Below are 24,333 nucleotides of genomic sequence, written 5' to 3' on the forward strand. Positions count from 1 at the left end.
CTTTTGAAATGGAATCGACATGTTTTGAGTGGTTTCGGGGCTGACGACATCCACTCAGTTATTCTGGATGAAGCTGGGTACATAATGCCTACAAGCATAATGGCATACAAACATGCCTCATAAACTGAACTCCAAGACGCTAGCTCTGTGCAAAATTTGACCGTGAACGAGTCAGCAGTTTAGCAAAAAAAGAAAAAAGTCGAGTAAAGCTCGTGCCAATATTTATGCAACACACAGTATGCTTTGACTTGGTTCCCTGAAAGCGAGAAAAAAAAAGACCACATGCTGCGGCATGCTTAGGCATGATGTGCCTATTCTGTGCGCACTTGCGATTGACATCGAGAAGTTTGCAGCTCCAGATAAGCTCTCCCTGTAGCATAATGAAATTGTGACCTACCGTGGTTGCATGTGAAAAACTTCCAAGAGCAAAATTTGGATCACAAAGGGTTTTTGTCTCGACTCATGGTGAAGACTTCGAAACTGTTACGTCGTCGACATTGACCACAGGTGTCGCCAAAGGCGGGCATGTGCCCCACTCTACCTGCAGACCATCACCAAGGCACCGAGGCCATCCTAAACAGGCACTTGGAAGTCTGGCAGTTAGTTGCACCCCTGTTGCAGGAAAAGAAATCCATGTGTCAGACGGGTAGAGAAGTTCTTCTTTTGGCATATTTCTGTGTCGCCAGGTCTTTGTTGTTTTTTACTTTCACTCTTCCTTGACTGTAGTGACGTTTTCATCCTTTGTAATGCTTGCCTACCGTTGCCGGGTTTTCGTGCATTGTGCTCATGCGGGGGTCATCTACCCCTTGGAGAAACACCTCGCGGGTATTGAAGTGTTCATAGCCTAAACTTCACGTGAGGACCAGCTGTTTGGTCTCCCACTGATGCGGTACAGTTGCCGACGGACTTTTCGGACGATGGGTATTCCGGAGTTTATAGATGCACCGTGAGGGTTCTCATAGAGCGGATGCATTTTCGCGACAGATTTTTCGGACCAATTAAGGCCCCAAAGTTCGATTTCCCCTGACTAAATCGCTTGTTCTGAGCCGCACTACCTGATCTTGAAGCCTGCCATGTAGGATTTTCTGCTGGCTTAGCTTCCATTGGCCTTGCTCTAGAGCCTCCAAGATTGGGAGACGCACAATATCAGAGAGGGCGTGCGATTTTCCCGTCTCAGAGGCGATGTCTGCTATTCCTTGGCTGATAAACAGCTCCAGGGGATGCCACTATTATGATCACTTGTGAAATCAGATTTTTTTTTTTTTTTTAACAATTTGGTCAATACTATTATGTATGTGGTGTGTCCACAAGAGCAAGTGTGTTTGTGCGGCTTCACATTTGTGTGCTTGGCGCCACCTCCTGTGCCTTCGCGAGAACCACGTGGTGCAAAGAAACGTGGCTCGTTTCTTCGATCTCTGTGTCCATCTCCGTTGGCGGAGGTCGCCAATGCAGTGACGCTCTTTGTCGACTAATGAAGACCGACGTCACTCATGCGCAAATCCGAGCAAATTTGATCGTGTCCAATCCTACTATGAGGCGGGGCAATTTTAAAGATTTTTTTAAGCCTCTCAGCCTATGTTTTTTGGCTGGACGAATTTTTCTGACTATATTCCGGTCCCCGTGAAGTCCGGAAAGTCGATCGGCGACTGTACTGAATATGGATTTCAAAAAAAAAATATTTTTTTGATGCGATCGCATTTCTTTCGCTTACCCACACCCACTTTCCCAATATGCCTGTCAGCATAACCTATTTAGACCGCCATTTGTCAGAATTATTCATCTCCATGGTTGATGCAATACAATAAACCTGCAAGTGCTCTTCTGCATATACCTAGTTTGACCTAACCAATATGGCTGATCTCAGTCTAGACGTGAAATTTGTGCACCAGTGTGCAACTTGTAGTTTTCCTCACGCGTGCGGCAGTCAGGCAGTGCGGCATGCGGCTGGAGCGTTAATCAGTTTTAACCTGCGTTTGCCGCTGGTGACGTTACCATGGGAATTGTAGGGGTGGTGCCAGCATCTTGGAATGCTGTCTAAACAATACAATTATTAGTTTTCGCAAAAGTATTCTGCCAAGAAGAGTCGTCCGACAGAAGAACACTGGCATTTCATTTTAATTGAGCGGTTCATCTGGAGTTGTCGGCACTAGTGCCACTTTTCCTGGCATAGCTGATGTCTCGAGAAGCAGCTCTCTTGGCTGCCCCGACTTATTTTGTCGTTATAGCATTTTTACTTCGTGCAACTTCTACGTCTTTATGAACGCCGAGCGGTCCTACACGTGACGAAAGGTTCGGAGGGAGGTTGCACAACTGCTTTTCCGACATAATGAAGAAATTAGAGCCGACTCGTGAAGACTCTAGTGCTTTCAGTTGGCCCTGTCTATGAGATGGGATCAAACGCTCCCGAAAAATGTGACTGGAGATTTGAATATCTACCAGGTGGTCTGCTTGCCATCCCTCTTCAACGAAAAGGGGCGCGTGTAGGTCTATGGGGCAATTCCATTTCAGCTGATGATGAATTGACTGTTCTACTTGCACTTGTTACAACATATGATGCTTACTGTATTTATTCCTCGTTATGTGCATGCTACAGTCGAAGCTCGTTATAACGAAGAGTACAAAAATCTTTTAATAGTTTGGCGTAGCCGAAATTGGTTAAAGTTGCGGTGGAAAAACCATTTAATAGCAGCAGCACCTCGTTGCTTACATTGGAGATCTCTGCTTCTCACTCTTTTCCACCATTCTGAATGCTGAACCCCATGCATCCACACTATCCCCACCGTGCGGAATAGGCGGCACACTCGAAGGACTGGCGAGCATGGCCTCCGAGATCTGGAGACACACACACACAGGCATGGCCTTCACAGTCTGCACACCCACGCTCGCTGCCCGCAATCTCCGCGGCTGTCTACCGATGTTGGCCACGTCAGAGTTTCATGATACTTCGCCAAGCGGCGCTCTCGCCCCATTAGGCAAAAATTTTATGCATGTTTGCGAGAATGGTCTGCTCGCGCCTGTCACGTCACGGATGTCCGGTGTGCTGTGGAAAAGCCTGCCTCATGCACCTAGAGCAAGCATGTTAGGGCACTAAGGAGTTCAACATACCATGGCGTACTCGCGTGATGTTGTGCAAGAGTTTGTTGTGCCCCTGAATTCGCTATAGCGAGGTTCGACTGTACATGGGGAGAAAATGTCACTGAGGCCACACTGGTATGGCCAGTGTTGTCTTGGCGAGTGGTGCTCATGGACGGTATTTTTTTTCTTTCCTTTTTCTTTCCTGTTTTTTTTTTGCACAGCATATACTGTGAGAATCTCAGAAAGCAGTTTGCTCAGGGATCACAACAGTGGTTGACTTGTGCAAACTACTTACGTAGCTTGTTTATTCGCAAGCCAAGTTCCTTTGTCTGATTTTTTTTTTTTTTTTTTTTGTGCGGCCATTTGGTGGAACCCAAGATATACGGCTGTGTGCTCATCAGCATGTCAATTCAGGCTGAGAAAATTCCAACCCAAGTTTATTGAAACCTAAGAAGGAGCGCAACGTTGTGGGATACCACTGCAAGCCAATTTGACCACTGCATTTACTCCTGTGGCGGTGTGGTCCCGAAAAGGATTAAGCGCCACGAAGGGCGGCTCTTGCTGTGAACCATGGAGCATTCGCTAAATGAATGGAAACATCAACTGCTGTCCTTACGGAACTGCTTCCTCCCAATTCTTGCTCTCCTCAAGCTCTTTCCCACAGTCTTTGACTGAGTCATTTCACATAGCTGCGTGACCGAGCATTGAACACTTAATAGGGACACTAAACAGAAAAATATGTTGGACTGTAATAGTTAATGAACCCTTTTTTGTACTACAAACCAAAAAAAATGCTACTCATACTGTAAGAAGGAGGCTTGGCAATTAATCGAGAAAAGAGGGGGAATGAAAGACGGGCTGCGATGTTCATGCACCAGGTTTCTACGGCGTCATAGATTTTGATGGCACCTGTTCGAGCCTAGCTTAATTCTTTATTCGTTGAGAGGGACTACACTTTTTAAAGGAGCCAGAGACTGGACCGGTGCATTTCCGGTGCCGCAATGACCCGAATGCAAGAAAACGCTTTGAACCTCTTGCCATGAAAAAAATTGAGTTTTGAAACCATGCTTTATCAGTGCAAACTTGATTCAGTGTCCCTTTAAAGGTTAGCTTCCGAAACGTGGGGTTCTTCAATAAATTTTGGTTGGAGTTTTCTCAACAATACCTTGATTTGGGTGCGAGTTGGTTCATCTTGACAGTGTTCATAGAATATGCTAAAGACAGAAGACGAAAGGAACACATACGACAGGAGGGGCTGACCTGATGAGAGGATAGAGCCCATTGCAGAAGAAATTTGTAGCACCAGTACCTTGATTTGGGCGAGTTGGTTGTCGTATGTTTTCCTTTCGTCTTCGTCCTTAGCACGTTTTATGAACACTGCCAAGAGTTTTCTCAGTTTTAAATCAGCTAGTCGTTCCCAGCTGGGCAGACCTCTGCCAACTGTGTTTGCCTTTGAGTGTTCTGCACGTGCGCCGCACTGACTGATCGGTCGGAGCAGGTGTGTCACCACCCCATGCTGCAATAAGATGCTACCGTGGAAGTACCACAGCGGAGCAGTTTCAAAAGCTCGCGGTGAATTGCCACTCAAAAAAAAAAAAAAAGCGGCGTGGTTTTAGGTTGCTGGACGAAGTTCACTGATTGACGGTAGCCCTCTTGTATTTTTCTCGTGTAGCCTGCAGAGCTTACTTGAAGAAACTCTGAGGAAAGAGGACGCTGGAAAGGTTAGTTGGCTGCTGGCTGCTGCTGCTGATGCTGATCCTCCTGAGTTTCTCAGAACTTCCGGTGCAGTCGGTTCGCTCGATTGCCGCGTCATCGGTTTGTAGTAGTTTCTGTACATGTGTGTGTGTGTGTGTGCGCGCGCGCGTGTGAAAGGTGCAGACGTGCACGACAAGAACTACAGGCGCCTCATTATGAGGATTTCTCGAGAGCACTTCCTCGGCCGACATGATGCAGAGAGTGACGACGAAGTGGCAAGTGACTGGCCCATCCCCGAGCCACATTTTATTTTCTTTCTAGCTCCTAAGCTGTTGCAGAAAGAATCTTTCATGGATGTGTGTGTTTAATTACTCTCAAAGCAGTTTGAGCACTGCAAAAGTCGATTGACATGAAAAGCTGCTGAAATTTTCTCAGAGCAGGTAAGGAAACGATTGGCGAGCATGGTCGCCATGGTGACCGTTGTGTCAGTTAGTGGGTGCAACCACGGCCTTTGTCTCAGACCCTTTGGAAAAGTGTGACAGCGCAGTTACCACATGGTTGTACCAGTTTTCTTCTAGCTTCAACAAACCCCCTACAAGCATTAACTACCACATTTTTTGCAGTCACTCTCTATCTACTTGAAGCATTACCAATATCTACCCCATCTAGGCAGTGTGTGCAGCACAAACCATTGCAGTGATCTTTTTTTTTAGTATCGATGAAGCTTTCGTGTGTTTCTAAAGTGTTCGGCATATCTCACCTTTTTTTTTTATCTTAGTCTTTCATAGTTCATACAGTTTTTCCATAGCGGTAATGATTTAGCAACAAGAAAACTTCTTATTTTTTGCAGTGAACAGGGCCTGTAACCTCCGAAATGTGTTCTCTGAACAGCTTTCTTCTCATGTGGGTAGGGGGCGCAGCCGTCTCGCTAGATTTTGTGTATTCATGTTGATAAGCACGAAACGATGATGAACTCGCATCACCCGATCTTTAACGCGAGAGAACGATCCGATGCTGGGGCAGCCATTTCTTCTTCCGCGTTCTCCAGATGTGGTTGCGTCTCTTCCATCTCTTCTCTTCCTCGTTTGCTTGTCTTTTGATGCAGACTGTCATCGTGGTGAAGACTAAGCGGAAGGCCAAAAATACCAAGAAGGCGGTCGACACCAAAGAGTGAGTGTCTTTTACCAGATGCTGTGTTTATGGAAGAACCACGTATAAGTGGCCCTTTCTGGCTGATCCAATGGTTTGGTTTGCTCTCAAGCTTTGCAAAGGAGTGGCATGTGCTGGCATTTATCGTGCCATTGGGCACCCAAGGCTAGATTTATACGACGAAAGTGATCGTGGATAAATATTCGTTGCATGTTAGTCGAGGAGTTTTATTCTTGTGGAATGAAATGCGCCTGATTTAGACCTATGTACACATAGCTTCGCTTCCGCCGTCTAGCTTGTGTTACAATGAGTAGTTTTGGCTCTTGTGCTTGGGGTTCATGCCATCTTTGGCGACCAGATGTGCAGCGCTTGCACACGCTCGAGTAAATGCTCTTACTTGGTCTCCCACTTCAAAATTTCTGTCAAAATTCTGAGTGTGATTGCACTGGGTGGCTGAAAAGTAACTGTACAGTGGAAACGGCGGTCTTGACCTCAGTCTGAATATCATTGCCCAAAGAAAGATATTTGAATTGCAGTTAGAAATACTTGTATGCGAGGTCAGAGCATCCAAAATTACTCTCGCACCGTTTGCTACCTCGGGTGAGATTTGTAGACTCGTTTTTAAGAAAACTGAAATGGGCGTCTGGCACGAAACAATGACTTTGTGTTAACATGCTTTCGGACTGAACAAACTCTGGCTTTGCAGGTACTTGTCTGGCGTCTTGTTACTGTCTGTAGAAATGGTCGGTATTGCAGAGATGGTGGCTTCAATTTATGAACCTGAATAGATACAGCCGCACGAGTTACTTCAGCATCTTCGTACTCGTTGGAACAAAGCGCAAAGCGTTGTTTTCAGAGTCAGAGATGGTGACACGCTGAAGTTTGTTCCTGGTTGACTACGCATGACATCAATAATCAAGATTTCTCTTGCTTAACTCTTTCCCTACCATGGGGAAAATAGGTGTTTTTTGTATGTCACGGCAGATGTTTTTTTTTTTTTTTTCTGAAGGAACTACTGCACTCAATATTTAACGTAATACATAAACAGAAGGCAAAATGAATTCACTTTTCACGCATAAACGTTTTATTAATGAGATGTATGTCATAAAAAGACAAATTGTTTAAAATCAAGATTGTGCGATAAAATTGAACAGTTTGTAAAGACGTGCTTGTATCTACTAAGAAAAGAATGTTAACGAAAATTATGAGTTACTATACAAAATGTATTGTCGTCTATTAGGCACCATCTCCGAAAAAATCAAAATGTTTAATTGAACAGGTATTCCGCTACAAATATTTAACTGCAAGCACTACAGTTCGGCGTGCCGGGCTGCGGCCGCCGATGTTCCGGGCTGGCTTGCGTCGTCGTCGTTTTCCGACTCAAAGTCCGACGAAAAGTCAGTGTCCTCTGACTCGCTGCTATTCGATGTATCCATAAGATCAGCTGCAGAGGCAGCGGAATCACGATATATGTGATCTCTCAAAGCGCGTGCGCCGTTTCCGGAGCCGGACATTTTTGCGTTCTGCTTTGACGATCGCGAAACTTCGGAGCGCGTTTAAAATTCACCGCTTGGCGGGAAAAAAGCCAACTGCTTAGAAAAGAAAAATATAGTTTCTCCTCTTTTGTGTCTGATGGCGCAGTGTGTCCTTGAGCAGCGTGGAAGGTCTTGAAAGCGCCGTTTCAAACCATTGATAGCGGGCAGCCATTTTTTCGTCCTCCTTTTACGATCACAAAACTTCGGAGTGCATTTAAAAATCACCGCCTCGCAGGGAAAGGGTGAACTACTTAGAAAACTAAAATGTAGTTCTACTCCTCCACGTCCGATAGCGCAGTATGTCCAAAGGTCTCGAAAGCGGCGTTTCAGACCATCGACAGAGGGCTAACGATGCCCAATGGGCGTGGTACAGAAAGAGTTAAGCGTACCATTTGGATTTATCAGCTAAGATTCGGCATGTCATGAAGTCGCGACAACAGGCTAGAAAAGACTAAAATTGCAAGTTTTACTCGTGGCGGTGCAGTGATCAACAGGAGATGCTCAATATGAACACGACGCTATTGTTAAACACTCGGTGGAGGGTTGCTGGTATTATCGGTGCAGTGTGCTGGATAATGGCTGTCTGTAGCTTCTGCAGTGTGGGAGGATTGTTCTCGTACACTCGTCCTTTGAGTGAACCACGCAGACCTTATCAGGCAAACTACAGGTCTTGCGCTATCATCTCGCGCGTGAAACCGCGATGTCATTTATAGTTATCATATTTTTGTTTAATGCTACAGGATCGCGTGATAGGCTATCCGCAAGCTCAAATAAGATTCGCTCCACCACGTGAATGCAGCATAAACCTGTAATGCCGGACGTATTGTACATGCTGTGCTGAGATTGACACCTCGAAATGCTGATTTAAGGGTGGGAAAGCTAATGCAAAGGCTGAAGTTGCGTTTGGTTGATGCAAGGACCCCCTTCCCCCACGTTAATGGTGGCTGATGGGGCTGTTTTCTCACCAGGTTGCAAGTCTTTTCTTCCGGGTAACAGGAAGCACGTTAGAAGTCCCCACGAAGGGGCAGCAGTTAAGTCAACAGGCATCATGTCATACCCAAACACACAATAGATGAGTCATGCACCACAAATGTTGCCGATGTAGGGTCGAGTTGTAACGAGGGTTAAGCATACACTAATGCACTGTCACCGTGGTGCATGCTGACATTCCAATGTATTGCGCTAATTTCGCACGAATATTTTTGTCCCTACATAGTAAGCGATAACTTGCACTTGCCAATTATTTTCAATTAAAGAGGCAAGGGCTACAGCATCCAGACATGGTGTTAAACATGCATCCAGACACTGTGCAGAATAAAGTCTGCCATAAAATGCCACCTCCTTGCGTAATTTGAGTGTGAACAAGCTAGTGACTTGCCAGAAGAGCCATTTGTACTTGACATTTTCCCAGTTCTTGCACAAAGAATTTTGTTATTTTATCATGCAGACTTCTCAACTGTTTTGGTTTGTGTTGCAGTTTCCCAGCCGATGCCCTGATCGCTGGACGTGGAAGGTCAAAGGCATCGGACCGGGATGCTATAGTGAAAGGTCAGCTTTGTTTTGGTGACTTCTTTTTCTTTACTGCAACAGCTTTTACATACAGTAGATCCTTGTTTACACGTTTTTTGAAGAAAAAAAAAAGAATGGAAGAAAAAAAAAAACATACAAGTTGAGAAAATGTACGATCTGAAGTCATTCAAAAATTTGGGAGACTCAACTGTGATTGGCGTCTGTGTACAGTGGAATCTCGTTATGATCTTCATGGGAACCAGAAAACAAAACGTATCATCCGAAAATGGTATTATCTGAAATACCATGCTCCTGTAAGACATTGGCCGGGAAAAGTGCAAAAACGTATTATGCAGAATCGTATCAACGAGATTCCACTGTAATGTGAAGTACTGCGTGAATCGTTGTAGCTCGAGACGCCCACGCGCGCTGATTTCAGTGGAGCCCGAGCCGCACAAAACGCACATAGCAGTTTTTGTGGCTCGAATTCGGCAAGGCTCAGCAGCTTCTTCGGGTGTGTCATCTTGGTGGGAAGTTTTGACATGTCCACTCAGCAAGAACCGTTGTGGCATGAGTAGCTGATGCACACCGAGCTCATGGGGCCCCAGTGATCCGAGACGGCTGTTTTCGTTTTAAGACAGTAATGGCAAACCAAAGCGAAATCGAGCTAGTACACAATGCCGGATTACGATGCCGCCTGAGCGGGACATGACGCTCACTTCGTGCCTTCTGCAGCAAGGAACGGCAGTGCATTTGAGTGATCACATATTAAAAACGGGCAGTACGCTTCCTATGCCACGCACTGTGAAACAGATAGGTGGACATGCCAAGTGAAGTTGGCAGTGATAGCCGTGAATGGATGCATGTGATGACACACGCCAAGTTTGCTGGTACAGGCAGAGGAAACCGAGCGTGTGGCAGCATTTTCATGCGACACGGGCGGCTAAGTGTAGCGGGAAAGCTGTCGTTGCAGGCGCCTACTGCTCTTAATTGCACGCCTCGCACCTTTTCTTGTTCACGTTTGATCGGCCAGAAAACGTATCATATGATTGCAATGCGGCGATATACTGGATGTTGGTGCCGAAAGATCCCATTTTTTGGGGAGGTATTAACCGGTAAAAATAAAGCGTAACTGCATTTCTTGCATTCTCTATTGCGAACATTGGTGCGGGGAAATCGTATGAAACGGGATCATATTGACACGTATACATGTTTATCTTTCACTGGTGGCCGCTTTCCACCGGCTAACAAGTGTTAAACGTTATCGCTCGGTGCAGGACGCGCCTGCATCGGAAGCTTCTCGAACGTTATCGATGCAGGCGCGTCCTGCGCCGCATCGATAACGTTTTGTGTTACTGTCACTACTACGTGACAATATCAGTGAGATTCTACTGTATATCGAAGCTCGGTTTGCTGTGTCTATTCTTTGTTACATTGTCATTGTTGTCAGGACATCTGCTCATCCCCAGCTTCAGGTATGTTTAATTAACAAATACTAAAGGCTAGACTGTCCAACTGAACTGATAAAAGCAAGTAAGTTACCCACACTAGCTTTACGCAAAAATATAGGCCATGTGAAATTCTTACGAAGTATGCTGTCCGGATCAATCTGTATAAGCACATACGTGGAATCTCGTTGATACAATCTTCATAAAACCTATCATTCGAAAACCATATCTGAAATAGATTGCTCCTATAAGACACTGGATGGGAAATGAACAAAGAACATATTACGCAGAATCGTATCAACGAGATTCCACTGTATAAGCACATCCTCAACTCTATAGAACCCCTCACAGACACGCACAACTCATCACATTCGTAAGCACTTTCTGCAGGTGACTTCAGAAAACCACAGCTGACATGAATTGACACATGAGCTGTGGCATTACATTGAACTTTTTCAGCATTTTTAATGGCATTTTACGGCGCAAGTTAGTGTTGCTGAATGTCACTTTCGTTATTCATTCATCACTGCCACAATTTATTACCTTTGTATTACCGAGCTCCAGCTGGAAGTAAAAAAAAAAAAAAATCAGAATAGCGTGTTGCTGAATGGTTTTGTATTTTTCTTTTTTATATGTACACGTCTGTGTTAGATGTATGCTTCAATTGGTGTTCCGTTACTGCTTGGGCCACTATGGCTTGCAGTATTGCGAGATCAAAATAAATTAGAAAATTAAGCTTTTCCCACAACTTCCATGGGGTTGGTATTTGCGCCCCGGCGGCGATGTCTTCCGCTTGACGTGCAAAGCACTGCGCCCTGTCATGCAGTCTCGGAGCTAGGTAATCTGCACAGGGTATTGCGGGACCTGCAGATTCCGAGAGGGGTGGCGTCCGCATGTATCTCAGAGGCCACAGTAGGCCCTGCCAGGGTGGATGAATATGATGCTGCGTGCATCGCAATGAGGTACTAGTTCTTGAGATGGTTACGTCCTCTGTGAGAACATGCTACTTTCGCAGTAAATTATTTCAGAACCAGAGCAATCGCTCCTGAAGTCTGCTTATTCAGTTTATTTTATTTTATCTTGATATGGGTGCCTTTGTTAGGGCCTAAATGAGAACTAATAACTTATTTTGTGATTTTTTTTCTTTTTGTTCACAGATTTCAAGTCTGGCAAGGTCAAGCTGCTTGTTGTGACGGCGGCAACGCTTAAGGATATCGGTGAGAATTCGTTATTCGTTCTTCACTGACGCGGTTTATTACCGACCTTTGGCTGGAAGTTTGAATGAAATCGGTATAGTTCAGTGTGCATTGCACCATTCTAACCTACTCTACGTTGTGGTTCGGTGGCTACGGTGTTGAGCTGCTGTTGAGCATGACGTCATGGTTTAGGTTCCCAGCTGCATTCCAGCAAAGGCGGAATGCAGAGGAACGCATGTGTGCTTAGGCATGCATTAAAGAACTTCCAATGTGGCCAGAATGAAAGGCAGAGATGCGCTTCCTGCCAGAGAGTCGAGGTCACACGCACAAATGCCTCTGCGTACGATGCACTGCCTGCACCGTCATCGATTGTGGCGTGTGACATCGAGAAAATTGTCGAATGGAGAACACGTTAAGCTGCCTCTGGATGTGCACCGCACACCGCACAGCAAAAAGAGGAAGAGAGAAAAAAAAATGGAGGCAAGGCTCGTGACGTAAACGTGACATGGTCACATTTACGTCATGGTGATGTGACATGACTACGGTATGTCACAGTTCAGAAGTCATGGAAGAGGAAGAAAAAGAAAATGGAGGCAAAGCTTGTGACGTAAACGTGACATGACTACGGTATGACATGGTACGGACGTGACATAGTCGTGGTCACGTGACATGGTTATGGTATGGGAAAAGACAGTGTCTATCAGAGTTTGCAGTGATGGTCGCCTCCTGGCAGCATGGCAATAAATCAGGGGTTCTCAAGCATGTTCGTTTCAGGGAACCCTGCTAAGCTCCATGATGCGCCAAGGAACCCCCCCCCCCCCCCCTCGAGTTAACCAAATTAAAATGTCCTAATTAACCAAAAGTTGCATTATCGAGGGTATCAAGAAAACAATAACCAAATGCTTAACTACGTCAACACACTTTTATTTACTCAATGAATCAGCAAATTCTGTTTATATTTATATAGCACAAGACCAGTGCGGAAGCTGAAATTCTTGTCATCTCATGACTGATTAGCGCTAGCAGCGGCGAAGGCCTCGCGCGCGTACATCCCGATTATTTTTTCGCCAGTCAGCTGCTCGCCAACAAATTGTCCGTCCATCGCGTTGTAGCCGGGGCTCTTCATCTTCGACAGCTTTGCACTGAGCCAAAGCAAAACTACTGTTTGCCGCAACCGCTGCGGACGAAACCGCGGTCGCTATCGACGCGATCATGGACGGCGACCTTGCGGTTCAGAAGGCAGGCGGCCGACGCACGCACCAAGTCAAAACGAAACTACCGTTCGCTGCAAGAAGTGCGGACGAAACCGCGGCCGCTATCGACGCGATCATAGACGGCGACCTTGCGGTTCAGAAGGCAGGCGGCCGACGCACGCACGAAGTCAAAACGAAACTACCGTTCGCTGCAAGAAGTGCGGACGAAACCGCGGCCGCTATCGACGCGATCATGGACGGCGACCTTGCGGTTCAGAAGGCAGGCGGCCGACGCACGCACCAAGTCAAAACGAAACTACCGTTCGCTGCAAGAAGTGCGGACGAAACCGCGGTAGCGACCGCGAAACCACCCTACCGCGGTCGCTATCGACGCTACCATTGTTGGCGACTACGCATTTGTGAAAGCACGCAGCCGACGCGTGCACCGAGTGAAAACGAAACCACGGTTTGCCTGAACCGCTGCGGACGAAACTGCGGTGGTTATAGACGCGATCATGGATGGAATACAGTAAAAGCTCGATGATACGATCACGGCTAATACGAATTTCCGGATGGTACGAATTTTTCTGTGGTCCCGGCCGAGCCCCATTACTTTGCAACGTGCTAGAGAACGGTTGTTACGAATCGATTTTCAGCCTGCGTCGGTTGATACGAATAAACGCCGCCCCACCGACGGCCGCGAAAGAGAACAGCGCGCAGTGACGCTTTCTCTCCTCTTTTGGTGCGGAGGCGCGGCGCCGGACAGCGCGGACTCCGCGACTGGGCGCGAAGAGTTTGAAGCGGTGGCGCTTCAAGAAATAAATGCTTTTTACGTACACGTGCCTGACTGAGTTCACCTCTGACTCTTTAATTTAGCTACAGTCGAATCTCGTTAATTCGAACACGCTTACTTCGAACATACCGCGTACCGACAATGCTCTTAGCAGCGCGCCAAATAACGCGGCGGCGCCTCCGACCGGCATTGCTCCGACACCGCCATAGAGCAAAAGCTCAGGAGAGACCCCTCAATGCCGCGCGCGAAGGAACGGAAAAAAAAAAACCCGCGGCGGCAATTTCCTTCTCTCTCAAATTGCAAGGTCGCCGTTTCTGCATCGCGCCGGAACAAGCGTGTACGTGCCGACTAGAGTGTTCTAGACAACCGTATTCTAGCACACACGTCTCAGCCACGCGGATAAAATGGCAGTGAACCCTTCTCTATTTTCTAGTCACATGTTGACCTTGCACGCTGCGGCAGCAGCGCAGAGGGAAGCAGCGGCGGAGGCACAGTCGGGCCAACGAAACTGCCACGCCCGCAAACGCTCGCTTCCCGATAACGGCAGAAAACGAAACTTCAGGGGGCGGCTAAAATAAGCTGGCGCCAGCACGGCGGCGGGCGCGCACGGAGATGTGCGCACGGAGTCGAAGGTGAGATAAGTGGTTCTTGAGGGAAAGGGAAAGGTTGGCGCTATCTTCTGCAGCCCTTGAGGGAGCACGGCTCAGTCGAAGGTGAGAGAGCTACGGTAAGGGAGGGCGAGGGGAGCCACCGAAGCGGCGGAGTTGACGCGTCCGCTTCCTTGCCGCCCTCCTCCCTCACCTTCGACGGTCTCCGCGCGCACCCGTGTGCCGGCGCCGCCCGCTCGCTCCCTGAAGCTTCGTTTTCTGTCGTTATCGGGAAGCGACCGTTAGCCGGCGTGAGCAGTTTCGTGGCCCGCGCTTGCTATGCGCTTGCGCGCCGCGATATTTCACGACTCGCACCGTTCGTGCATCGTGCTATGGTGCACGAATACTTCAAAAATACGTCCTTTTAATTCGAACAATTTTGCGGGCCCCTTCGAGTTCGAATTATCGAGATTCGACAGTAGTTTTAATTGTTTCGATGATACGAATTTCGGCTAATACGAATATTTTTCGTGACCCCGTGAGATTCGTATCATCGAGCTTTTACTGTAAAAAAAGGGCGCGATTAGGCACGAAGCGCTCCGGCGTTGCTGTCAATCACGTGCCGTGCACGCTTTCCGCTGAGGACCATGGCGATGCGGACTGCGTCGCTTCGTTTCGGTTGGACGCTAGCGCAGTTCTTGCTTGCTCTTCTGCGGCGCGTATTTGCGATGCTTCGCGCATTTTTTTCTTCACTTTTTTTTTATTCCTCCAACGTATACGTCAGTGCGCACGCAATCGGCACCTACGCTATCTACAAACGGGACAAATGCGCATGTTGGTAAATTACGGCCTCCGAGATTTAAGTTCGAAAGCTTAGGCGTAATGCCCGTTTTCAAAGGTTGGGTGGCTACAAGCGGCTTGCGAATTTATTGCGCAGTTCGCGCGTTGCCGTTACGCAGTGCGATGTGCTTTTTGACATGGTATGGACGTGACGTAGTCGTGGTCACGTGACATGGTTATGGTATGGGAAAAGATAGTGTCTATCAGAGTTGGCAGTGAAGGTCGCCTCCTGGCAGCATGGCAATAAATTATTTCGATTTCTCCTATCTCCTCTAATGAATGAACCAGTTGGCGAAATACTTGCACAAATAAGGTGCTTCCTGATGGCGCCCTACAACTTTCAGTGTATAGACAAACTTTGCAGTACCTTAAATATTGGGTCATTCTACACCATTTTTGAAAAAGTTTCGAAGCCCATTAAAGGTGATAAGGTAGGCATACTTGCCAGCTGTCCCCAATTTTTCGTAAAGTTTTAACAATTTGGGTCTGTTCTACAGTTTTACGGATGCTGCATCATGTTTTACAAACAAAGTTCTGTTCCCAGAGAAGTTTTTAAAGGTGTAGTATTGGGTGGTGTAGTACTACAAACAGGGCTGGCACTGCAAGATGCCATATGCTAAATGGGTAGTTGCTGCAAACAAGTTTCTTCTGATAAGTTTCCAAACCAGGTGAAATAGGCTACATCAAGGTCCCTGAATAAGTCAAAAGTGATCTAAAAAAAAAAGAAATTAATCTGTTCTTTGCTGTTCCAAGTTTGCCGCGGCTGTGTTCTGCGTCTAAAGGTATTTACCTTAATATCATTAACCTTAGTATCATCAGTAAAAGGCATATGTACCCAACAAAAGGTGTGTGCTCAGAGCAAACGGGGAAAAAAATGGTTGCTACAGTCACCGACCGATTTTCCGGACTTTGCGGGGACCGAAAAATAGTCCGAAAAATCAAACACTCCGAAAAACTCGTCCACCCTAAAAAAAAGAAAATTTATTAGGCTTAGAATGGCATTAAAAAATCTTTAATAATGCCCTGCCTCGTACTAAGCTTGGAGGCGATCAGATTTGTTTGGATTTGCGCAAGACTGACGTCTCCGCATACAGTTGACAAGAGCGTTCACCGCGTTGGCGATCGAAGAAACAAGCCCTATTACTTTGCACGTGACCTCCGCGATCAGCTCCGGCAGCGTGTCATTCGCTCCGGTCTTCCCATTCGGCAGGACCTTGAATAAAATTCCCGTAAATAATTCATTCCCATAATTAATTTCATTCATTCCGCGTAGCCTAGCGGAGAAGTGTAATCTTGCTAACTCTGTCACGGCTCAGTAACGGCGCGCTGCTGGAGCTGATGGCAGAGGCTACGCTTTGCACCACTTGGCTATCGTGAAGGCACAGGAGGTGACGTCGATCACACCACATGCAAAATAGCAACCGAACTTTTAAAAAATAACAAAAAGGGATTTTGCAAAAAGTGATTATGACGACAGTGCTGACCGAATAAAAAAAAAAATTCCGTCCCCTAAAGCGTTTTGTCAACTAAGGAAGAGCGGCCTCCGAGACTGGAGGATTGGGCGCGCTCTCGTGCGTCTCCCAATCTTGGAGGCAATACAGTGGGCCACTGGAAGCCAAGCCTGGGCAAGCCAGCGAAAAATTCAACGAGGTGGCCTTGAAAAACGAGTAGCGTGGCTCGGAACGAGCGATTTAGTCCGGAAAATCTAACTTACGAGCCTAAATTCGTCAGAAAAATCGGTCCCAAAAATGCATTAGCTCTATGGGAACACAATAATTTAACGTTTTCATGGCAATCAGGAATCGGGGTTGGTTCTTCGTCAGTAATTCAGCGTAGAGATTCTACATGGAAGTGTGGTACTTTTGACGGTGCATTTATGAAGTCCGGAATATCCAACAAGTCTGAATTTTCGGACTCCGAAAAATCGGTCGGCGACTGCATTCAGTATTCACCCCTCCCCTCCGTTTGTGTCTGTGGGATCCTCACAAATTTTGAAGTTCACAGGTTAGGAGGTATGAGTTGGCCAAAGATTTATAATAAAATATAATTATCTTTCTTTATATCCAAAGTGCATTACTTGTCTCCCAACATTTTTTTTTTTTTTTGTCATGCGTAATTACTTAAACACACTGTTTCAAAACAAAGTGGGAAGCAGCTGTACCCTCTATATCAAACTTCATTTGTAGTTTTGCTGTAAGATATGTATATATATTTAAATCATGGCTCTCAGTTTCTATAAAACTTTGCGGAATCTCTGGATGCTAGCTAATCCTTTTTAGACACCACACTGGTGCTTGAAACAGGGTTCATTCCCCACAAAGCTGTCAAATGGTAGACCCTCTTCTGTGCACGAAGAAAATGTGTGGCCACAGTGTCAAGAACACCTGAAAAATTTGTTGCTTCTAATAACAAACTGCCGTATGTGGGAACTCGAAAAGTCTTAGTGTTTTTATGGCTCAATATTGTTGAGATTCATTGCTGTATTGGCAGATGTGAATGCTATGTGCCTATTTTATAACACCATGGTTTCGAGCTCCCTGTTGGATTGCAACTTTCTGTTGAGCAATACCTACTTACTCTTTTTTTCTTGCAGTTTTTGTATTTTAGTACTGCCTCACATTAGTAAGGGTGGTGTTTCTTTCTCCTGCCCTCTTTTCATTTATCTTTAGTGAACTCGCGAAAGAATACTCATTACCACAGCCGACGTGAGTAATCATCATGAGCAGCTACTTGTGTGCTTTTGTTTTCAGTTTACTGATCGCGAGGGAGGGGGGCAGTTATTGCCGAAGGTGGCGATTTGCCAGGTTGTAGGTGTATTGTTGTTGGTTTAGAAAAGCAATTCGTGAATGGCACGACAGCCATTTATATGCAAGACGAATTTCGAATTGTTGTTTTTCGAATTGTTAGATTGGGCGTACACGCACGCAGTGCGCAGTGGGCGCATATCCCATGCAAGATTCTGACCAACCCTGGCAAACAAAATTCGTCACAGCCGTGCAAAGTGTGCAGTACAAAGAGAGAGAAAAAGGTAACGAGTGACAGTGTGAATAGGGCGGTACTGCTCGCCACGTGCCTGTGTGCTTGAAGCTCTCCCCTCACAAAAATTGAATCTGTGACTGGCAGGTAGAGTTATGGCTGAAAAGTGCTGCTTGATACTGTAAATAAAACTTATTAGTTGCAATTTTCCTTTCAGCATTTTTATTACTGTAGAGCTTTTATATAAGTGAGCGCGGCAACTGAAGTTCGCGTAGCGCACGTACTTGGCACAATAATCGGAACAGTGGGCCATGGGGTGCACGTAATATCTGGTAGCCAGTGGGTTAAGGCAGTGGCATTAAGGTAACACGAGTGTCCATCTTTAATGCAATAGCATTATACCGGACAGTCCCCGGCATTCATTGGGGGTTGCCGATGCAAAAGCTCCTTAGGTTCATGTAATTAATCAAAGGAATAGTAGGTAGACTGATCCCGATACCAGTGCACAATATTATGTGGGTCCTTCAAAGTATTGCTGTTCCTAATGTGACAGACACAAATCAAGAACGACAACATAAGTGTGGTCTTCGATCACGTACTTGCACGTATATAACTGCAGTCATTATCCTGTTGTGTTCCTTGTGGGCTGCTTATTATTCTTACGTTGGAAGCCCTTATTCTTGCGTTTATCGCCGCGTATAAGAGCGCGTCGGCAGCTGGCCACGTGCCTTCATAAGTGCATAGTCGCTAACCATGATCGTGTCGATAGCGATTGCGGTTTCGTCTGCACATGTTGCAGCAAACTGTAGTTTCATTTTAACTTGGTGCGTGCGTCAGCTGCCTGCCTTCAGAACTGCAAGGTCGACGTCCATGATCGTGTCGATAGCTACCGAATGCTATATGGCAGCAGGGAGGGTTTGCAACATCAAAGGCAAGATAGCGGCCTCAGTTTCGTCCGCAGCAACCGCGACAAACAGTAGTTTTGCTTTGATTCAGTGCAAAGCTGTGGAAGATGAAGCGCACCGGCTATATCGCGATGGACGGACAATTATTTGGCGACCAGCTCACGGGGGACAAAATAATCGGGATGTGCGCGTGGTAGTGAAAAGCGTCTCAGATGAAGACGCGTGTCGCGGCCTCGCTGCAAGCGCTATATATCCTGTCACGCGATGACGAGAATTGCAGCTTCCGCACTGCTGTTGTGCAAAATAGAAACTTGATTTGCTGATTCATTCTGTGAATGAAAGAGTGTTGACGTAGTAAGCATTTGTTTATTAGTTTCTTGGTACCCTCGATAACTCGACATTCGGTTAATTCGGACATTTTTTTCGGTCCCGTGAAATCTGAATTAACGAGGTTTTACTACTCAAACTAGAGTCGGCACTAATTCTAAGTCCTCTTGTGATGAAATGTGTCCCGTGCGATAAGCACTGAAAGCTGTCATTCTTTCTCGGCATACGTCTTGGTTGCCATGCTATCTTGTCTTGGCTCATAACTATTGCACCCAGTTTGGACCACGTGTGTTGCACGTCGCCGTTAAAGTAGCCTGCCGAACGTGACCGTTGGCCCCAAACATGTTGCGCGCTAAGCCTAGCCTCTTAGTCTCTCTATTAGGAGGGGGGGGGGGGGGGAGGTTCCTTGGCACTTCATGGAGCTTAGAAGGGTTCCCTGGGACCAACATGCTTGAGAACCCCTGCAGAGTCTACCAAAATGGTAACGACGGCACTGGTTTATGTTGCTCAAAATTGCTTTTTTCTAATTTGGTGCGGCGAAATCGGAACACCTGGTATATTAGATGATGCATCATAACTAAACAATCAGTAACCATACAGTCATGAAAAGTAGATAGCCAGCATCACTAGGTCGTCGTCACAAGGGGTTGGTAAAAGGTATCAGTGGAATTATGTAAGGTGAAATAGTTTATGGATGAACTTGACGTGGGTGTTAGTGGATGTATAATCACTAGGGGATAAGAAATCATAATGCTATCACATTATTCCTTTATGATGTGTTTCACACAGTCACGAATAGAAAGAAGTGGCTTCTTGAATTCGGTGCAGTGATAACAGCAATGCATTTCTGTGTTTAAATAAAAAGAAGGCGAATCGAATTTTATGTTTCAGAGAAATATGCGGCAGTTTGCAAGATGCAATAAAACCTCAGTGTGATGAACCTCGATTTAACGAAATTCGTGATATAACAAACTATTTTCATTTCCCGATCTTAATTCCATGGAAAACCGTACATTTCATTTTTTGCATTTTATTAAGTAATTTTGCGACACGGTTTCGATTTAACAGAGTTCTTGGCTATTTCAAGCATGTACTTGGAGCCAGTTGTAAACATAGCAAACTATAGAAATGTCAGCCGGGGCATTCTGCGTCTTTCTGCGTGAAAACCTTAAGCAGCAAAAACGCCGCAGAATTGCACGTGCGGGACGCAGTATGCAGAAAGCGGCCGTGGTGCCGTTTTCCTATTTGGCAAGTAATCGATAATGTTGGACTCGCCTTGTGTGACCTTGTGTGTTGGGTGGAGTTTCCTACAAAATCCCTGGTGGGAACTTAGCCTCTTGTGCCTGTGAGAGCTGCTGCGGCAGCTTAGTTGTTCTGGCATAGCAAAACTGAGCTCAAGGTCGCAGGTTTGATCCTAGTTGTGGCGGCAGCACACCCATGGGGGCAGAATGCAAAAATGCTCGTGTACTTACACGTGGGTGCGCGTTAAAGCCATCCCAGGTAGTCAGAATTTATCTATAGTCTTCCACCATGGCATGCGTGATATCAGATTAGTGGGTTTGGCGCATAAAACTCCCAGAATTAATTTTTTTAGTCAAACCTCAATAAACAAACATGGATATAACAAAGTAAACGTAAAATTTGTCTTGCAAATTATCAGTTTACAACTACCGTGTCTATTCGAATATAAGGCGAGCTTTCTTTCCCCGTATCTTTACCCCCCCTCGAAGTCACCCCGCACCAAATACGTGAACTTTGCTTTTAGGTGTGGCTTCACGGCAGCGCGACTTTGGCCTTATTGTGTGGCTTTACGGCTGCACACGCTGTGATGCTCTGAAGCCACACTACAAGGTGACATTTGGATTCTTGGGTCCTCCAACTGGCACCCTCAGCTTATAATACATCTACATGCTATGTCTCGTAATCGAATCAACACGGTAATATCAATATCGGGTATTTCTAGTCAGGTGCTACCTCGTTTCAACAAAGTTTAGAAGAAAAAAAAGGCACTGGTGATGTAAATAAAGATTTAACCCCCCCCCCCCCCATTTAATCTAACTGACCCGTATGAATACCTCCTACCTTCCACGTTACGTCGACGAGTGCAGCACTGCCCCTTTTGAGACATACCTTCTCCGTTGATGTGGCTTGTAGGAAAGGAGGAGGTGAAGAACCTGGTCGTGTTCGACTTCCCGGCATCGCCGCGCGAGTTCGCCCAGCTGCTGCGGCAGACGGCGCCAGCCCTGAAGGTGGCCAAGGTGTACACCTACCTGACCAGCGCACAGGGCCGTCACGCCCCGGGTCTCGCCGACTTGTTGCGGAGTGCGGAGCTGGAGCCGACCGAGAAGCTGGTCTCGCTGGAGCAGTGGGCAAAGTCTGCCGCCGAAGGAAAAGGTAGGCGGATGCCTGCCATCCCTTGCGAATTTATCATAAAGTGCCCGAGTTTTGGAGCTCGCGTCACTGTCGTATTGACACCAGTGACATAGCTGCCAACTCTTCCAAACTTTCTGTAATGTTTACGAATTTGGGGTCGTTCTAGAATTTTACAGATGTTTTAGGTTTTGCGAACAATATCTTAACAGAAATAAAGACGCAAAACTCCAGCCAAACGCTTTTTTTTTTTTTGAGAAACCCGACGTTTTAGAGTCGAAGCGGCTCCTGGGGTGAAATGACGAGAGGCGCAGATTTGTGGTGGTTAGACACATGCAGAGAGACCTTGCGCGATTCTTGGGATAGGGGTTTGCAACATGCAGTTCATGTTTCCCAGCATTTTTTAAATGTGCCAGTACTCCAAACGAAGGATCTTTGGGTGGTTGTTTTCCGAGACAGTGGCACCATTGGGGCTAATGCGCTGCTCAAGAGTTCGCAGTGTTCTGTGGAATGAAAACTGGAGAAAGCTGGAGAAAGGAAACAATCTCTGGAGGGTGTTTTTTTTTTTTTTTTACAGTCGTGCTGCATTCGAAAATGCCAGGATACATCAATTGCTCGTTGGCAACATTGCAGCTATGTAGCTGCTAATTGTATGCTAATTATAATGGCAATGACATCATGATCTGTGTTGACTAAGTTAGGTTGTGCTATTTAAATTCTTGACTGAGTTGGGGTAGATGGACAGTAGACAGTTTTAGTTTAACGTTAGCGTAATAGCGGGGTTAAGGGAAATAGCGTTACCGTTCCGCAAACGAACTTTGCAGAAAGAGAGTTTTAGTATAGCGTGATAGCGTAGTTTACGTGTGGGACGCTATTCCATTACGCTTTGAATTTCGCATACATAGGGCACCTAAGATATGTGTGTGTGCGTCCGGAAAGTGCGAGAGGCAGCGCAATGGAAACCAGGAGCGCGTTGTATTTTTACTTCCCATGTCCACCGATCTGCAGCGAAACAGACAAGCAGTACAAGCTGTCTACCATAGCCTCCGAAATGTTCCCATCTCAGAGGCCATATGCCGTCGCCACGCCTATCTCCTGACTTTACCGACAGGTGGCGCTCGCATCTCAGAGAACATTTCTCTCGTTAGGTTTAGGCGCATTCGAAACGAGAAGCGATCTCGAAAATTCCTCAAGATTAGCCATAACACTCTCTCGTCGAAGCGGCATGAGACTAAGCGAAAGCCGTTTACGCAGTCATTTGCTACGAACGAAGTGAATTCTACAAAAACAACGCCAAATTCAGTTCGAAGCAGGCGACCGGGACTGCCGCCATGTTTTAAGTGAACTACGCAAACACGCGTGCGCACAGTAAACGGTATGGGTCGTTTAGCGTTCTGCGCATGCGCATTTCGATCCCGCTATTCCGGTAACCACGCTAAACTAAAACTGTCTAGTAAGGCTGGGCGTCCAGCTCTCTTGCTTCAGTGCTTTAAAACGTGGCTTTGGAACAACCCATTTGAAAGAGTGGCTTTTGAAACCTGTACCAAATGCAGTGCCTTGCGATGTATTGTTCCAAGGATTTCGTTGTGCATCTGGTAATTTCCTCCACCCACAGCCACAGCTGGCGTCAAAGGAACGGACTGGAAAAACCGTGTCTACCACCGCTTGGCTGCCAAGTGCAACTGGCCAGGCGCGAAAATCATGCGAGCTCGTATTCACAAAATGGTGGTTGCTTTCCTAACAGTGCGGCCCAGTCTTCAAGGAGACACTTAACTTCTAATACTGCAGATATAACGGCAACAGTTCTTTACTTTTATCGGAAAAAGAGGGCCTGGTACCAATCGTCAGGCTGTGCAAACATCGTCTACATGCCTTTGTGTCGTGACTGTAATTTATGGCAGACTACTACACAGAACGTTTTCATCTGCTTCCCATTTGTGCAATCGGATCCCATCAATCTCGCCGAGCTCCGATCATGTGATGCCTGCCATTTCTGTTTGGTGAAGGGCGAAAGCAGAAGTCGCCATTTCTGTCGCTCGAGGCTTGTTCGGTTGAAGCTTTCCGACTTGGATGGAGTGTGGCTCCAGATCTGGGCTGCTCCGATGCAGAACCTTGGAGTGAACAGGGGAAGATACCGTTAGAGTGCACCGTACTGCGCATTCCCATAAGTTCTGCTAAAAACACGTTGTGTGTTCCTGCTAGGATAATATAGTGGCAGCCTTGTCGCTGACGGACACATGGGAAGGGAAGGCAGGCGCGAACATAGGTACAAGTAGAATGGCAAGGACAAACGTCAACTACCAATCAAAATCAAGTACAGCGGCAGAAGACTCAAAACTTATCTGGGCATGGTCAAGGGCCTAGAAATCAGTCGACTGGCTTGGCACTGCCTTGCCGTGAGCATGGGCAGATAAGCTGTGTATCTTCCTTTTTTTTTCCACCACTGTGTGGCCTTTCAGTTAATACAGTGGAATGCCTTTGATACGATCTTCACGGGAACCGGAAAATAAAGCGTATCATCCGAAAATCATATCATCCAACGTGTTATCCAACCAAATTGTATTATCGGGAAAAGGGGGGGGAAAAAAAAAAGAAAACATATTATCCCGCATAGGTGTTACGCAGAATCGTATCAACGAGATTCCACTTTAGTCGGCGTTGTACTTGCCCTTGTCCACATTTTGTGTGATAACTTTTCCATACCACGAATCCCTTCCAGCTTGCTCAACTTTCAT

General features: G+C 46.4%; 1 protein-coding gene across 3 annotated transcripts in view; it reads left to right on the plus strand.

Moving 5' to 3' along the window:
- Positions 1–24,333, plus strand: part of LOC119453213 (uncharacterized transmembrane protein DDB_G0289901-like) — a 41,535-nt gene that overhangs the window by 12,276 nt on the left and 4,926 nt on the right. For all 3 annotated transcript variants that reach the window (XM_037715236.2, XM_037715238.2, XM_049667640.1), the window contains exons 9-13: positions 4,748–4,796; positions 5,876–5,940; positions 8,932–9,002; positions 11,569–11,628; positions 21,383–21,622. In XM_037715236.2, coding sequence (XP_037571164.1) covers positions 4,748–4,796; positions 5,876–5,940; positions 8,932–9,002; positions 11,569–11,628; positions 21,383–21,622 — 485 coding nt within the window. The remainder of the gene's footprint in view (positions 1–4,747; positions 4,797–5,875; positions 5,941–8,931; positions 9,003–11,568; positions 11,629–21,382; positions 21,623–24,333) is intronic.

Source organism: Dermacentor silvarum, chromosome 5 (genome assembly GCF_013339745.2).
Source record: "Dermacentor silvarum isolate Dsil-2018 chromosome 5, BIME_Dsil_1.4, whole genome shotgun sequence".
NCBI classification, from domain to species: Eukaryota; Metazoa; Arthropoda; class Arachnida; order Ixodida; family Ixodidae; genus Dermacentor; species Dermacentor silvarum.